At 49.1% G+C, this 17,665-nt stretch overlaps 5 protein-coding genes across 5 annotated transcripts; 2 read left to right on the top strand and 3 right to left on the bottom strand.

Annotated features, from left to right (window-relative positions):
* Positions 1-447: 447 nt before the first annotated feature.
* N7487_002748 (putative sensor histidine kinase/response regulator) lies at positions 448-7,550 on the top strand (the record flags this gene model as incomplete). The annotated part of the gene is made up of 2 exons (XM_056870495.1): positions 448-3,431; positions 3,488-7,550. 2 exons carry the CDS (start codon positions 448-450, stop codon positions 7,548-7,550), a joined length of 7,047 nt encoding a protein of 2,348 aa, XP_056735279.1.
* Positions 7,551-7,902: 352 nt separating this feature from the next.
* On the bottom strand, positions 7,903-8,973 carry N7487_002747 (allantoicase; the record flags this gene model as incomplete). The annotated part of the gene is made up of 1 exon (XM_056870494.1): positions 7,903-8,973. The coding sequence occupies one exon, from the start codon at positions 8,971-8,973 to the stop codon at positions 7,903-7,905; it is 1,071 nt and encodes a 356-aa protein (XP_056735278.1).
* A 1,241-nt stretch (positions 8,974-10,214) lies between these two features.
* On the bottom strand, positions 10,215-11,360 carry N7487_002746 (uncharacterized protein; the record flags this gene model as incomplete). The annotated part of the gene is given in 3 exon segments (XM_056870493.1): positions 10,215-10,547; positions 11,039-11,135; positions 11,149-11,360. 3 exon segments carry the CDS (start codon positions 11,358-11,360, stop codon positions 10,215-10,217), a joined length of 642 nt encoding a protein of 213 aa, XP_056735277.1.
* A 1,383-nt stretch (positions 11,361-12,743) lies between these two features.
* Positions 12,744-14,412, bottom strand: N7487_002745 (putative MFS sugar transporter protein; the record flags this gene model as incomplete). The annotated part of the gene is made up of 2 exons (XM_056870492.1): positions 12,744-13,385; positions 13,438-14,412. 2 exons carry the CDS (start codon positions 14,410-14,412, stop codon positions 12,744-12,746), a joined length of 1,617 nt encoding a protein of 538 aa, XP_056735276.1.
* Positions 14,413-15,199: 787 nt separating this feature from the next.
* On the top strand, positions 15,200-17,422 carry N7487_002744 (glycoside hydrolase family 95 protein; the record flags this gene model as incomplete). Its single annotated transcript, XM_056870491.1, has 1 exon — positions 15,200-17,422. One exon carries the CDS (start codon positions 15,200-15,202, stop codon positions 17,420-17,422), a length of 2,223 nt encoding a protein of 740 aa, XP_056735275.1.
* Positions 17,423-17,665: the final 243 nt, after the last annotated feature.

The following is a 17,665-nucleotide window of genomic DNA, read 5'->3' as shown; positions in this document are numbered from 1 at the left end:
TTCTCAATGATGTCAGACAATGAATACGCAGTGGCCTGAGCAGTGGGTTATTCCCCCAAGATACCAGGTATCATATATTAATTAACGTTGATATAAGGCCCCGGGGCCAAGTCCAATCAGCTGCCCTAATCCGGCGGAACTGACAGCTGACTAATTCACAGCCTCAGGCCAAAATCCTCATCTTGAATTCTAGAACTTGGTCTGTTTCAGGCTCTTTTGTTTTTGATGTCTTCACTTTGCACGCCTAAAGGCGACACTTCTCTGTCTATCCACTGTACATTTTACTGCGCATAATCTATCTTGTGGATGCTTGCATATTGCATATTGCATGTCCGCTTTCCCCATCGTCCCATCCTCATCACACCCCCCACCACTCAATTTGACCCATCGCCCCGGGACGTGTTCATGGTAGCAAGTTGGGCGGAGACGACTCAAATAACTTGAGATATGGAGGAGAGTACTCTTTTCAGCGACGACTTGCCACTGCCACCGGCCCGACTTTTCGAACGATTAGGCCAGTTACCTGGCTATACCTGGGACCAGGCGATCGAACCGTTTCACTCGACATACAATCATTGGCATATCTCAGGATATCGTCATGCATTAGAACCGGATGTTTTAACCCCTCTCGCAAATTCCTCCAATCCCGCCTCCTCCGGACCGTCGAGCCTCACGCGCTTCTCCCCGCGCACAGAAACCCGCCCGTCTGCCCGTGCCTTGCGAAGATTGAGCGTAAGCGAAACCAGTAGTGAGATTTCGCTTTCCAATCAACATAGCCTAGAAACAGACCAAACATGGATACCGGTTATCGCGCGAATCTCCACCAACATTATCCGGCTTGAACGAGAGTTTCATATGCTCAGGTCAATTGTACAATCGTCAGACCCAGATTGCAATCATACAATACGGCCAGTCGACTTGATCAGGTTACAGCCAGATGATGGCCACTCGAAGACGCTGCTGGTAGCGATTTTTGAGTCTCCAGGCCATGACAGATTGCGAGATCTAGTCACATTTGGTCCTGCCTCATTTGCGGCAGGGTCCAGAGGCGAGGACAACAATGCCACTCCCAGCGAGCAGGTCTCCTTACAGGCCTTTTTCGATTTCGCAATAGGGGCATGCGATTGCCTGGAGATTCTGCACTATGGCCTGAAGACAGTACATGGCGAAATCCGAGGCGATGCGTTCCATTTTTGTGCAGAGACTGGCGCAGTGAAGCTCGCAAACACCGGTAACGGTGCCAGATCATTTGATAACGTTTTGAGCGAGGGCTGGTCCTCCGTTTCGCGCGAGCTTGGAGCGAAGTACAAACTGCAATTTATTGCCCCAGAGCAGACTGGAAGGATGCCCACAGAGCCGGATAGTCGCACTGATATTTATGCACTGGGCCTCTTCTTCTGGTCCATGTTGGTGGGGAAACTCCCATTTGAAGGAACCGACCCCGTTGACGTGGTACAAAATGTACTAGGCAAGAGATTGGTGCCAGTCTCTGGGAAACGAATGGATATTCCAGACGCTCTCTCCGCTGTCATCCAAAAAATGACCCAAAAGGTAGTCCATGACCGTTACCACACAATTTCATCTGTGAAGAGAGACTTGACCCAAATTGCGAAGTTACTTGGTGATGGTGACGGTGAAGCATTGAGCAATTTCCAAGTCGCGCAAGGAGACGTGTCTTCCTTTTTCACTCTCCCAACGAAGATGTTCGGCCGGCAAGAAGAATATGACAAGATCCTCCGTATCATCGAAAAGGTCAATAAACGCCAGGCGGCTGCCTTGGCCAAAGCTGGAACTCAAAGTCCCGGGACAATGCACGCTCTCACGTCGACTTCGTCCATTTCTGAAAGCCGCATCGAAAGCCTCGAATTTGCCTCTGTCTCTAGCGACTCTGGTTCCTTCCATCTGCCCCCTCGATCGGCTTCCAATGTCACCAGTCATCATCTCGCACAAGTAAACACCCATGAATCTGCGCCGGGTAGCGATACGTCGTTTTGCACTCCGAACCATACAATTGTTCCCGATACGTATGGCCAAAGCCCAGGCACAGCTTCCAGCAGAGTCAAGAGCCCATCACATTCTCGGTCTTCCCATAACACAGACCGCGATAGTCACCCTTCCATCGGTCCTCCCAGTCAACAATCAACAAACCATACTGTTAGTCAATCGGGATCACTCCATTCATTGAATAAACCAAAGAATAGTGCGAAGTCTCGTCGCAGCGAGCGCTGTGAAGTGATTACAATCAGCGGCCCCGCTGGAATTGGAAAAACAGATCTCCTAAATCGGATACAACCAACAGTTCGCAAACTTGGATGCATAGCAATTACTCGTCTCGACCGAGCCAAACGTGTCCCATTTGAACCATTTGCAAAACTGTTAGCCAGTCTGTTGCGCCAAATCTTTTCCGAGCGCGATGTCACCACAGATTACCACAATAATGTCAGAATAGCCCTGCGACCCATGTGGCCTACTCTGCACAGAGTTTTGGATCTTCCTGAGCAGCTGATGTCCCCTGGTGCGAAATACAGACCGACTGAAGCAAAGGCCAGCCTTCTCATGCCAGATAAGGGTGAGCCATCAAAGCACGTCAGAATCCCCGGGCTGGATCAGGGGCAGACTTCCCAAGATTTCTTTTTGGCAAATGCTGCCTCGAAAAACATGCGGCTCATGGAGACATTCCTCGAGATATTGCGAACGTTGTGTCATTTCAAACTCATCACCATATGTCTTGATGACCTCGAACACGCAGATGACGAAACTTTGGACTTGGTAATGAAAATCATCAAAGCAAAGCTCCCCTGTGTCCTCATACTGTCAAGCCGCAAGGAGGAGATTCCATCTGACCAGGTGAAAGCTCTATTTGCGGAAGATCTACCAACGATCACGCGAATTGCACTTGAGCCCCTTGAAGAGGAGCATGTCATGGAAATTGTAGCGACGACAATGCACCAGAAACCCGATCGAACATTGACACCACTCTGTGCAGTTGTTCAGGAGAAAAGCCGAGGAAATCCCTTCTATGTTCGAGTAATGCTTGAGACTTGTTACCGAACGAACTGCATTTGGTATTCATGGAAGGACTCTAAGTGGTTATTCGACCTTGATCGGATATTTACGGAGTTTGTGGCTCCTGTCTACGGCGAAGGGCTTGGACTTGGATTTCTTACCAAGCGTCTTCAGGACATTCCTCAAGCCGCCCGATCAATCATGGTCTGGGGATCTCTTCTGGGCAGTCCCTTCTCATTTTCTCTGGTGCAAAAGCTCTTGACAAGTGAATTTCTCTATGAGAGCAATGATGACGATGATGTTGATCTCACATCACCGCAAAATGTCACACTTATCAGACAATCAGAGGGTGATATAGTTGTTGGATTGCAGTTTTTGGTCCAAGCGAACCTTTTGAACACAGGAAAGACCGACGACGAGTTTAGGTGAGACATCTACTGTTGATTGCTGCTATAGCCAAAGCTCTTACTAATTTTCCTAGGTTCGGCAATGAACGACTTGCACAAGCTGCTCTTTCTTTGAGCGAAGGTCGAAATGTAGAAAAGATGCATTTCATCGTTTCACAAGTGTTGATGAAATATTACCACGACCATCGCAGTCGCTATTCAATGGCTCATCATGTGGCACTTGCGTCGCAGACTATCAAGTCTCGAGTGACTAGACGGCTCGAGTATCGACGGATCTTATGGGATGCCGGACAAACTGCTTTCCAATCGGGCGCGCGCCCGTCCGCACTTTGGTACTTCCGTCATTGCATCGCTTTACTTCAGGATGATATGTGGAATGACCTCCAACCCGATGTTTATTACGACGAAACCATGCGGCTATTTATCACGACCTCGGAGATGTCGTGGTCCCAGGGCCACAATGACGACGCCCTCAAGTTGATCAACGAGGTGTTTGTGCATGGCAAGGACGCTGTAAGCAAGTCGAAAGCCTGGATCATTAAAGCCAAAATCTTTGCCCAGATAGGCGATCATCATCGCTCGATGGAATCGCTTCTCACCTGCCTCGATGAGCTTGGTGTCCATCTTCGTCAACCTACAACTTACGAGGAGTGCGACGCTGCCTATCTGCGCCTCAAGTCCTATCTCGAAACTGCCGACATGAGCTCTATTGGCCGAAAGCCAATCTCCAAGGACCCCACTATAGTGACTATCGGCGCAGTCATGGCGGAGGCGATGACAGTCACGTACTGGGATGATGCATTGACTTTCTATCGGATGGCGCTTGAAGTGATGAACATTCATATCTTCAAGGGTGGATTCACACAGATCGCGATAGGTTGCTCCCATCTTGCCATGATTTCCTTGGGTCGCTTCAAAGATACCGAGTTTGGCACGAGACTTAGCGACCTTTCGCTGGAACTACTGGAGCTCTGCCCTGAATTGTCGACTCAGAGCAGAGGCTCCATTGTTCATAATCTCTACGTCAGCCATTTACGTGTTCCTATGGCATCCACGCTACCTGCTTTGGAAGCTTCGCTCGAGGCTTCTTTCTCGATGGGTGACCCATATCTCACCCTGATCAGCATCTCATCAATGGCCATGACTCGATTGTATCTTGGCCAAGACATGGCGCAGCTGGAAGCTTTCTGCACGGAGACCCCCGAAGAAATTCCCAAGTGGAAACAAGATACCCGCGGTGGGGCTAGTCTTATTGCAGTCCACCAAGTTTCGCGCGCTCTGCAAGGAAAAACTGATTACCGATCTGCCGACGGCATCATGTCAGACGCCAATCACAACACATCTGAGTACATGATGCACTTGGATGTTAACTCCACGAACGCTGATAGACCCCGTGACATCTACTGGGGTCTTGCCATGATCCCACTGTTCCTGTTCGGTCACCACACCAGAACGATTCAAGTAGGTACTCAGCTTTTGTTCACTAGGCACAGGCTCTGGTCGGCACGTGTGTCCTACGTGATTTATTTCTATCTGGCGGCCTCACTTCTCACACTTCACAATGACAATCCCTCCCAAGGATATCTTGATGGCAAGATGGAGACACTGTTGGAATACAAGGCCGAGATCGATTTTGCTCGGGATGCATCAGAAGTAAATTATGGCATGTGGGCTCTAATTTTAGAAGCCCTGATCTCCGAGGTTCGCAACGATCACAGCGCTGCCATCCAGAGCTTCGAGTCTGCGATTGACCATTGTCAAATCCATGGTTGGCCCCTTGAAGAAGCCTTGGCTCTTGAGCTGCAGGGCGAGTTTTTGGTGAGACGTGGAGCAAAGAGGGCCGCTCGTGCTGTGATCCAAGATGCTATCGCCTCCTGGAGCGCTATTGGTGCCGGTGGCAAATCTTCGCAGCTTGCTGAGAAACATGAATGGTTACTCAAGACGGCCACCTCGGCAAAAACCGTTGATGTTGGCTGCCAGACTATTGATTCTCTTCTTGAGATCAGCCGTGATGTTGTGCAAGAAGAGATCCTGATTCCCCAGCAGATGGAAGAGGATGAGAGGAGACAACAGTGGATTGAGCAAAATGGTGTGGCTGCCGGAGAACGGTCTCTAGACATATCAAGTGTCGGGCTAGACATTATTGACTTATCCAGCATTCTCGAATCTAGCCAAGTCATGTCGTCTGAGCTTCAAATTGACAAGCTTTTCATGAAAATGCTTGAGATTATCTTGGAGTCTTGCAACGGTTCCGATTTCGCCATCATTGCTACAGACTTTGATGACAACAACGGCTTTGCAATTGCCGCAGCAGGTGATTCGGAAAAGGGCCAGAAATCATTCCCAGAAGGTCTCCCTTTCTCGGAAATGGAGGATCGAATGGCCTTGCATATCTCGGACTATGTCATGCGCACAAAGGAGGAAGTTCTTGTTCACAACGTTCTCGAAGATGAACGGTTTTCCAACGTGAGCGAGACGTACCTGGCAAATTACCCCACGGGTCGGTCTGTTATCGCGTTGCCAGTTGTACAAGGAGATCGCCTTCTCGGCGTCATCCATCTGGAAGGAAAACCAAATTGGTTCACACAGCGCAATGTTGTGGTGCTGCATCTGCTTTGCAACCAAATTGGTATCTCGTTGTCCAACGCGTTGCTCTTCCGTGAAATTCGCAAGGTCAGCGCCAAGAATGCTTCCATGATTGAGTCCCAAAAGCGTGCATTGGCCTTGGCACGCGAGGCCGAACAGAAGGCAAAGAATGCGGAGGCTGAAGCGAAGCACAATGTGAAGCTAAAGGAAGACGCAGCAAGGGCCAAATCAATTTTCCTTGCCAATATCTCTCACGATTTGCGTACTCCGATGAACGGCGTGATCGGTTTATCGGAACTCCTCAAGGGAACTTTCCTTGACAAGGAGCAAGATGAATACGTTGAATCGATTCGTGTATGTGCTGATACCTTGCTCACCCTCATTAACGACATTCTCGATTTCTCGAAGCTCGAGGCCGGAAAAATGAAGATCTCCACGGTCCCACTCAATCTAAAACAAACCATATCAGAAGTCATCCGGGCTTTGCGATACACACATCGTGACAGAGGCCTAGAGACAATCGAGAACCTCGATAAGGTACCACCAGAGCTCGTTGTTCTCGGCGATCCTGTTCGTCTCCACCAGATTTTCATGAATCTCCTCAGCAACAGTTACAAGTTCACTCCTGCTGGATCAGTTACGGTCAAAGCGAGGGTTGCGCGTGAGGGCAAAGGTCGGGTTCGCCTTGAATGTTCGGTCACTGACACCGGCATCGGCATTCCAGACGAACAGAAAGCTCGCCTTTTCCGACCATTCTCACAGGCTGACGCATCCACAGAGAGATCATATGGCGGTAGTGGCCTTGGCCTGTCAATCTGTAAAGCTATCATTGAAGATGTTCTCGGTGGAGCTATCTGGCTTGAATCGAAATCCGGAGTTGGAACGACCGTGACATTCCACTTGGTCTTCAACAAAGCACCCAAGAAGACGGCGGTCAAGACTGCATGGTCACAAGATCTGAGCAATGCAGAAAACGAAGTCCGTCGGTCCTCAGCTCGCGACCTCACCCAAATCCCTCGTGATCAGATCCGAGTCTGCATTGCCGAAGACAACCCAATCAATCAAAAGATCGCCGTGAAATTTGTTACTGGCCTTGGCCTCCAATGCAACGCATACAGCGACGGCAAACAAGCTGTCGATGCTCTACGTGCAAGCTCCCAAGAAGGCAATCCATTCCACGTGGTCCTTATGGACGTGATGATGCCCACTCTTGACGGATACAACGCGACCCGCGAGCTGCGCCGAGATCCCGACCCGAATGTAAACGAAGTGCTCGTCATCGCCATGACTGCAAGTGCCATCGAAGGTGATCGCGAGAAATGCCTCGAGGCTGGCATGAACAATTACCTCCCGAAACCGGTCCGCTCGCCCATTTTGAGCGAATTGTTGGACAGATATCTCGCCCCTGCGCCGCCATCCTACCCCAAGTCTCGTCTTGCTATTCGAGAAAAGCGTTCGAAAGCAAGTATTGATGGTGGCGCTGGAACACCTACCAGTTACTCCTCTTCGGCTTCAGATGAACCGAAACCATTGTCATTGGAAAAGAAATGAGTCCATGCATTTTTAATTTATACCCGAGTTTGCAAAGATAGAAGTTAGGCGTCATTTGGGTCGATGAGTTTATCTCTATTTAGCTTTTTATTTCATTTTGCATCTTGTCCTTCACTGCCTAGGTAGTTCTTTAGTGTTTCTTTTGGAGATTCTATGAGAATCGTGCGTCTGATTTCGTTTTCGTCTCCAACACGATGGTGTTTCCCACTCATAATCATGATCAATGACATAATTCTTCCTTGGATATCCTCGCTGAGATGTTGTGATTTGGACATTTGAACATAATGCATTATTTAAATCTAGAATCTCAGCTATATACATATTCCTCATTCTCATGATATTAGACAGGAATCTAAGCGCGACGACCAAAGATCCGGAATCGCTTGACACCGCCATCCGGAACAAGGGTCAGCTTGACATGGCTGAACACCCGAGTATCCTCACCACCAGCAGTGAGATCATCAGGCCCAAAGACATGCTCGGTATCTGCTTGGCAACGCTTGTCACCCTTGACGATCTCAACCCAGTTTGCGTCATCGGCGGAGGGGACACCATCACCGCCAGCGCCAGCAACCAAGCCGTGCACGCGCACAGCACGAGGGAAGTTTCCACGGAAGTCCTTAGTGTCAACAACAACCTTGGAGACCGAGCCAGGAAGACCCAGCTTAACAATAGCCCAGTCGACGTGGCCAGCAGCGCGCGAGCGAGCAGTCTCCCATCCATCACCCATATCCTTTCCACGACCAGGAAGTAGAATGTTAGACGAGGGGGTGAAGTGCTCGTCAGAGGCAGCAAGAGCCACACCTCCATTGAGAGCAGACGAGAGCTCTTCAACGGGCGCCGAAGCACCCTGGACGGCCGGGGCAGGAGGGGGGATAGCGTGACCGTAAAGACGGAGACGGGCGAAGCCACCGTCGGGGTACATCAGCAGACGGAAGTGAGTGTAAGGAGTTTGACTGATGTCGGCGTCGAACTTCCATCCGTGGCGCTGTGAGGGACCGCAAGGCGAAGCGGGGAGAAGAGTCTTCCAGCCGGCGAAGCTGGGGTCTGCGATTTGGGCATCTGTGATACCACTACCTTCCGGTGCGTGTGTAGCTTGTAGCTCTGCCTTCTCGCCGTAGTTTCCGATGAAGTGTGCGGTGTCTACTTCGACGCCGTGGATGTAGGCTGCGGCGACGCCGAGCTTGATCACGGCCCAGTCGTAGGGATCTGGGTTGTGTCGACGGGTTTCCCAGCCATCATACCAGGCACCAGTGTGAACGAAGACGCCGGGGCGTGAGATGGAGGGAGTGGGGGTGAGGAGGTTATCGGCTGAAGCGAAGTAGTCGTTTGAACAGGCTAGGATCTTGCTGTTTAGGTTGCACGAGGCTAGGTTGGTGGTGTGTGCGAACACCTGATCAATATCGGTAGCTGCGACTTGCATTTTGGATTGATTTATAAGAATTATATATTTAATGAGTTTTAAAAAAGACAAGTCGAAGAGAGTGTAGGCGTGAGTGTATACTTAAATAGGAGGGTGGGGGGGTTATCGATAAGGGAACTTGCCCCTCGAAATGCATTTCCATTACTCCCCGACGTCGACAATCCCCATTCTTCTTCTATCCTCTTCTCGTCAGAGCCAATCAGAACTTATCTTTCCCGGGATTCCCTTGAAGGTTTCGCCCGTAGCCGCTAAGCCCAGGCCCAATGCCGGGTTGGGGCCTTTCGGAGTTGATTTCGGAGTTGGATTGTTGACCCACTACATGGCGAGCCATATCGGAGGTCTCCGATGAGCGCTGTTATCCGAATGGTAGTCTCTCATTGACTAGAAATGAAAGTCATAGACTCCACAGAAGGCAAAGGAATCCAAAATGTTCAATTTACACCTACTGCGCCTACTGTGGCAGTGATATCTTTCCTGCGCAACCCGCTCTAAGAGCCCGGAGTTCGACGGAATTCAACGATTCGACCAATAAGACTTGCCATTATCCCCAGATACGAGTGATAATAGCCGCTCGGCTTGAGTTATTTCTCATTACATGTTATGTCATCCATACAATGCAGTAGATATATATTGAGCAGAGAGAAAGAATTGTGAGGTAAAATGAATGGGGATCAAGTCAAACACGGTATCTACTATTGCCCATACACGGGGTTATACAATGACGCAGTGATTCGTGAACTTATTGCTGATTCCCATATATCCCGAATGTCTTTCACCAAATGCAACACCCCAGTCCTTTGCATGAGTACACACGAGGTGTACTTGTTACTGTTGCAATGTTGATCAACCTGCTTGTGTGACATTCAACGAATTCTCCCTCGAATCAGAGATTCAGGACTGGGATAAGGTACTCAATTGTATTGCACTCACACATAGCCCACAAGCGGGAGAGGGACCTCAACTCCTATGGAACATAAAAACATAAAATTAGAAATGAGGACCCCTAATATCATCACCAGATTATGAGAGTAGATGTCAGTGTGAAAAGGTTGACATAGTATTTCAGCACGAGAACATCAAACTAAGCTGTGAAGCTTCTAAACAAACGCCAGCAATGCCTTCGTATCATTCAATATGGTGGGCGCAAATAGCAAGAAGAAGAAAAAAAAAAAAAAAAAGAAAAACAAAAACAAAAGAAGAAGAACAAAAGAAGAAGAACAAAAGAAGAAGAAGTTTTGTCGCTATCCCTTTCCAGTGGTCTTGGTTGCAGCATTCTCCAGAGCCGTATACCTCCATGCATACTGTGCCATTGCTCTCTTATCACTTTCAGAGCGACCCCCATTCTTCCCAGCCAAATCCTTTGTGCCCTGCATCTGTATTTCCCATCCCTTGAGGATTCGAGCCTGGGCTTCCGCGATCGAAGTCAGGTTTGAGTTCTGTGAGGCCATCCGTTCATCAATCGTGGCATGGTACGATAGCTTGGCACGGAAGAGCGCCATCTCGCATTCGTCGTACTTGATTCCTTTTGCCTCGGGCACCATGTTGTCTTGTGTACTCTTCGGGGGCATCTCGGACTGGACCACGAGAGAGAGGTGGTTTGGTTGTCGATGCAGGCAATGAACTAGTTTTATAACCGTGTTTTGGCAATGGAATGTGTTGGGAGTTTAGAAGAAGTGAAGAATATGCACAGTATTATGTTCAAAGACCGGTGTTCAAAGACCGGAAGTATGTATATCTGTTGAAAGATGAACCAAGTGATTCATGAGCATGTCACGCCTAGAACACTCCTGAAGCAAACATAGAAATATAGTGTTGAAACAAAAGGGTTCCAAATTAATGACGAAGGGAAAAAAAGAGCTATAGGGGGAGGAATATAAGAGAAAACTTGATCAATTATATCATGACGAGATCATGTTCACCGTCATTGTCCAAAGGAAACATCCTCCAATACCCGACATGCCGGATGTATCACCCCTCAACACTGCAGCGCAGAAAAAGGGGGAGACATGGCCACAATAAAACCATCCCGGAAAGAGAAGGAGATCAAAAGACACATGCAACATACACATGGGAGAATTTCACCCAACCCAACAGTTTCTTCACAAAATGAACGGTACTCGAAGTAGGGACCTGCACATCCCGTGTTGAGCGGCGATGACCCGCTTGCTTTTTGACGACAGTGCCATCTGTCTCGTGATGAGAAGCCGAGCCAATGGATCTAAGTTGTCGCCTTGTCTGGCGCTTTTAGTGAAAAAGCCAGGGTAACACCATGTTTGAATCGCCAGACCGCGCAACCGGACGTGCATGACTCTAGGAATTTTGTTGGAAGGGTCGAGCATCAATCGGCAGATGCAGTCCCGTCTCGGTCCGTATGGCCGTGCGTACATCTCTGTGTATCAGGATCCGTAGATTAAAAGATACCTGTATGTTGTGCAGTTGTACTGTGGACATTTACATATTATTTTATATCCCAATTGTTATAGGACGGATTGACTGTTTGCAACAAACAATCTGATCCGGATCTCTTCAGCTGAGAGACAATCAAAAAGAATCTAAGCGGTTCTATACCGTTGCCACGAGGGTCAATTAGAGGCAAGCAACTGGATTACACAAAAATAGAGTTGATGTAGCCTGCCCGTCATTTCCACCTTGCCCGTCTTCCTCTTCATTATACTCTTCATGGAGATCTTAATATGGACTATTGTCGATTTTGCAAACTCTCGATAGCTGCAGAGAAGATGAGCAAAAATCCCTTACGCGATGCCACTGGCATCAATGCAGTGTCTGGCCCAGACTATAAGTAACTGGCAATTGCCACTGTTGACTCTTCTCGTTTCCCAGAGACATACATATGTTCTCATTACAAAGGATACAAAGGCAAGGGGGAAAAAAAGACCCCATGAACCAGCTAAGCTATATGCTTCAGCCACGTAGTCTCTTTTTGTCTCCCTTCTGGCTTGCGTCACCATCCAATACTTCTAAGGATAACCATATTAGGGCTGCAGAGCACCACACCGGGTCATCTGTGACACTACAGACTGCAGAAAACCCGTTGACCGTTTTGCTTTTATTTTTTCTTCCCATAGCACATGATACCAATCGCAGGCTCAAATCATTAATCAGAATAGTCTCTCACTTGGAAAGACGGAGCTAAAAAAAGGATCGGAGTGCGAAATGTCGTAACTCGGTACCTGATTTGTTTGTGTAACGCTGCAGGCCGAAATGTAGGGGACCTATGGGCTGTGATTGAATTCTAGACTGGTGGCGATGAGTCTCGGAGAAAAAAGAAAAGATTCCATGAGGTATCTCAGCGGGAAATGGGCCGGGTTGAAGATGGTCTGGGCACTTTAGGGCTCGGGAAGATCATCTGATGTCAACTAATTGTAGATCCGACCATGGAGTTGAAGATAACACTATCCTTTTGGGAAGTTGATAGGGATACAAAATATTTCAAACCTCGTTTTTCTGATGTCTCATATACGTTTGAGAAGACAGAGGGCGGAAATTGTGTGACAGAACAAGCACCCCTCCGACGGGTAGGCACAGGCTTATATCGGGTCCGACGCGTTTCAACTGTTCCACTTGTGCATTTGTCTTCATCTATGTGTAATATTGAGATTTTTAATTCCATTTCGAAGCATTGATAGGACCAGTTCTAAGGTTTAGATCGGCTCTAAAGTCTAGAGCTTGGAGGTGAAACAAAGACGGAAAATATGCATCAAATTATGTTATCCGGTCCCTTTAATAAACGCTTCCCTGCTATTGAATGCTTATCGATCAGCACTGCCCTCCTCATCCCGGCCCGCCGCCGCTCTGGCTTTCTTGGCCTTCTCAATATCCAAAGACATCTTCACCGGGTGGACTCCTGGGGTCTCAAACACCGTGTTAATCTCCTCTAGAGACAAACGGCTGGTCTCTGGGAAGAATAACCACGACAAGACGAGCTGAATGGAGTTGTACACGATGTATACGACCCAAATCTTATAACCCACCTTTTGGATACCGACGCCAATTCCGTAGGTCTGTGCAGCTCCGGCACCTCCCTGGATCAGACCGTAAAGACCCATTCCCTTGGCACGAAGTGGTAGAGAGAGAATTTCAATTGGATACAAGTTGTGCATGGTTGCAACAAATGTGGCTGAAAAGGTCTGGTAAAGGAAGATCCAGAGAATGGTGAGCGCCGCTGCCGCTGCAGTGCCGTGAACATTGTACTGCCATGATGTGATTGTTGTAGCCGTTTGAAAGATAATCATGCTGATAAGACCCACAAAGATCATGGTTCGTCTGCGGAACCTATCGACTATAAGAGCGCCAACGGCTGTAAAGACGAAATAGACTGCGGTGGTGCCAATGTTGACACCGAGTAGCTGCTTCTCGCCCTCCATTCCGAGTTGCTGTAGTGAAGGAACCATCTAAAAAGGTATTAGCCACTGAATAAGGTGTCACTTCAATCTAACCACTCACATAGTACGTGATAATACCACCTCCATTCCATTGCTGGAAGAGAGAGTACAAAAACAAAACCAGGAGTCGGAAACGGGCCGTCTTGGTGAAGAAGACGCGATAGTCCCAGGCAGCCCTGTAGCCTGTCTGGTCATTCTCGAGAGATTCCTCAATCTGTCTCACCACAATATCGACAATGGGCTCATTGATGTCGGCGCTAGTAGTATGGTACTTGGCGATGATTTCCTTTGCTTTTTGCCGATTTCCCCTCATAACATAATAACGGGGCGACTCGGGAGTCAAAAGGTATATTCCCAGACAGACAAGGGTAGGGAATAAAGCCTCAAGAATGAGGGGAACACGCCAGGAGTTGTTACCAGGCAACTCGGTAAGTCCAATCATGGCACCAAGCACACCAAGACTACCGACCTGGAAGCATGCGCCAAAAAAGCCGACCATAACACCACGAAGATGGACAGGTGAAATCTCGCCAATGTACTGAGAGCTTGACATGAGTGCAGTGCCAAATCCCATGAAGAATCGACCGGCCATGAACATTGGAAGGTTCGTGGCGAGGCCTTGCATGAGAGATGCGAAGATGACAATGGCGTTGCCGGTGAAATTGATTCCACGACGGCCGATCACGTCCGCCAAACCCATGAAGGGCGCTCCACAAACGACACCAATCTGCATCAGAGCATTGATCAATCCATATGTGCCACCACTGCTCTCGAATTTGAAGTAGTTGTGCCATGAAGTCAAAGCATTGATGCCGCTGATGACACCCCAGTCAATTCCAAAGCCGGCTTGGTTGCAACCATGGACCAGCATGATGAGACCCAACCGGACTCCGGTCCACGACCGTAGAGTCAGGGAATCCTGGGACAACTTCCATAGATCCTCTTCTGTCAGCCGTGCCAGGGCAACCTCCTCAATATGTTCCGGATCCACGCTCTTGCCCAGCTTGGCCTCCGCATAGGCTGCACCCGAGGTCATTGTTACGGTTTGGCAAGTTGGATCAAATGGGCTTGAAAGAGTATAGAAATGATCGTCCCAGAAGTATGGGGTCGAGAGCCCTTGAGCTGCAGTCAAGTTCGAGCTAAAAGCGGGGATATGCCGGGGTATTTCTGCTTCGGTGAATCGGTCTCACGAAGCTAGGGGGGGCAACAAATCAACGGTCGGCATCCAGGCTGTTGCCGAGCGACCTATTTCGCCACGGGGAAGACATAAGTTTGGGATCAGATTAGCTTGTGGCATGATATAACTACCAGAATGGGCAGTGATTGGTGAGTGATGAGGGTCACGCTGTACATTTTGTACGCCAATTCCTGAATTGCGTTTTCTCGCCATGTGCCCTAGGGATTTCTCACCAGTAAGATGCGACTGCGGAGAGAAACTAGCATCTAGTTGGTTGGAATATCGCTTAAATATTTCTCCATTGTTAGTCTGGAGTGGCCGGATCTACCCCAGATCACAAGGAGGGGGGTGATCCGGTGGAGACATTTAGCCTGGAATCCGGGGAACAACCGGGGAAAGAGTTAGAGCTGGCGCTTACCAGCAAGATTACCCGGAATCCTTTGCTCTTGGCAAATCAGATCGGTTTTCCGATTACTCTACTAGCTCTTAGCTCCTCTGACCTGTCTGATTTACAGTCTTTCAGCCTGTTCTGTTCAAAATTCGCGGCTGACGGACCGAACCGCCGCCTTGGTCACCAGGGCTAGGCCATATTGATACATCATCCCAACACAGACCAGCAGACCAGACCCATTGAATATTATTGAAAATGTCGGAATTATGGTACCAGCAACCTGCGGAGGACTGGAATTCAGCCCTGCCAGTCGGGAATGGGCGCTTAGGCGCCATGGTGTATGGACGTACCGACACCGAAATGCTACAGCTCAATGAAGATTCCGTGTGGTATGGAGGACCACAAGATCGCAACCCGCAAGATGCGCTCGAGTATCTACCGCGCCTAAGAGAAGCTATACGCGCGGAGAACCATGTCGAAGCTGAGAAGATCGCCAAGCTGGCGTTTTTCGCTAACCCTATCAGCCAGCGGAACTATGAGCCGCTAGGAAACCTATTCTTGGATTTGGGACATGATCCCAATCAGGTTACAAGCTATCGGCGCTCACTGGACCTCACAAGTGCTACAGCGCATGTCAGCTATGAGTACCAGGGTGTTCGCTTCGAACGTGAAGTCCTGGCCAGTTACCCGGATGATGTGCTTGCGATCAGATTGCGTTCCTCGAGCAAGGCTGAGTTTGTCGTTCGTCTAACCCGCATGAGTGACTTGGAATTTGAAACAAATGAGTGGCTTGACAATGTCAGTGCTACCAGTAACTCCATCACCATGCATGTTACGCCTGGGGGAAAGAATAGTAATCGAGCGTGCTGCATCGTGTCTGTTCGTTGCGACAGTGCTGAGAGCACAATTACCAAAATTGGAAATAATCTGGTGGTGAACTCCAGCGATACACTGCTGATTATTGCGGCGCAAACAACATTTCGACATGAAGACATTGATCAGCGAACCAAGCAAGATTCAGAGGATGCCCTGGGCCACTCTTCGGAGGACCTCCGCGCCCGTCATGTTGCGGATTACCAGTCTTTATACGACCGAATGGAATTGCAGCTTGGACTAGACTCTCCCGAAATTCCAACCGATCAACGTCTGAAGTCTTCTCGAGATCCAGGGCTCATCGCACTCTACCACAACTACAATCGCTATCTCCTGATATCATGTAGTCGGGATGGGCACAAATCACTTCCTGCAAACCTCCAGGGTATCTGGAACCCATCCTTCCATCCAGCATGGGGCTCCCGGTTCACCACCAATGTCAATCTTCAGATGAACTACTGGTCTGCAAATGTGTGTAACCTGTCCGAATGCGAAATCCCTCTGTTTGATTTACTCGAACGCATGGTTGAACCCGGTAAAGTCACAGCTCGGATCATGTACGGATGTCGAGGATGGACAGCCCATTCCAATACTGATATTTGGGCCGATACAGCCCCCGTTGATCGATGGATGCCGGCAAGTATCTGGCCCCTGGGTGGTGCATGGCTCTGCTACCACATCTGGGATCATTTCCAATTTACCTGCGATGAAGGATTCCTTCGTCGGATGTTCCCCACCCTGCGTGGATGCGTAGAGTTTCTCCTCGACTTTTTGGTCAAAGACGCCAATGGTGAATATCTTGTCACCAGTCCGTCTGCTTCTCCAGAGAACTCGTTCTACGACCACAAGGGCCAAAAGGGCGTATTGTGTGAAGGATCGACGATCGATATCCAAATCATAGACGCTATTCTGGGTGCCTTCCAATCTTGTGCAAAGAGACTTGATCTCGATGATGCCCTTCTTCCAGCAGTTCAGGCTACAAAGTCTCGCCTCCCACCAATGCAGATATCCCCTGCTGGGTATCTACAGGAATGGGCCACTGACTATGCTGAGGTCGAACCCGGACATCGTCACACGTCCCATTTGTGGGCTCTACATCCTGGAAATGCAATCACGCCAACACAAACCCCGAAGTTGGCAGAAGCGTGCGGGGTAGTTCTACGTCGACGCGCGGAACATGGTGGCGGCCATACTGGCTGGAGTCGCGCGTGGCTGATCAACCTACACGCACGGTTACTCGAAGCCGATGAATGTAGCAGGCATCTAGACTTGCTGTTGTCCCGGTCCACTCTGTCCAATCTACTAGACAGTCACCCTCCATTCCAAATCGATGGCAACTTTGGTGGTGGGGCGGGTATTATTGAAATGCTGGTTCAATCCCACGAGTCCGGGGTGATTCGCATCCTTCCAGCGTGTCCGATGGACTGGACTGGATCCATCCGAGGAGTGCGGGCGCGTGGTGGGTTTGAGTTGCAATTTAATTTCGAAAATGGCCGTGTTGTAGGTGAACTGACTATAATTTCGGAGCGTGGAGAGACTGTACTTGTTTACTACAATGAGTTACAAGTAGAGATTACTGGTGGTGGTGAACATAGGATCAACTAGATTAATAAATTAGTCAAACAAAAGACTTCAATTCTCAACTGTATGATTTTTAATACCTTAGGGTACTTTCGTCCTCCAAACATTGGCATCCCCACCGTCGCCTATATCCACTCCGTATAAACAGCTAAGGCGAGGTCCCTGCACTTCCTAAACCACCACGGAGCAACACCCGCATATCCTAGTCTCGGGGTAAATCGAAGACAACAATAAGACTTTATCCGGATAATGTCTTTGCGGGGCATC

This window comes from Penicillium crustosum (assembly GCF_028827405.1).
Source record: "Penicillium crustosum strain IBT 35664 chromosome Unknown utg000001l_segment0_segment0, whole genome shotgun sequence".
NCBI lineage: Eukaryota > Fungi > Ascomycota > Eurotiomycetes > Eurotiales > Aspergillaceae > Penicillium > Penicillium crustosum.
Note: the sequence above shows the minus strand (reverse complement) of the source record. Positions and strands in the feature narration are given on the sequence as shown.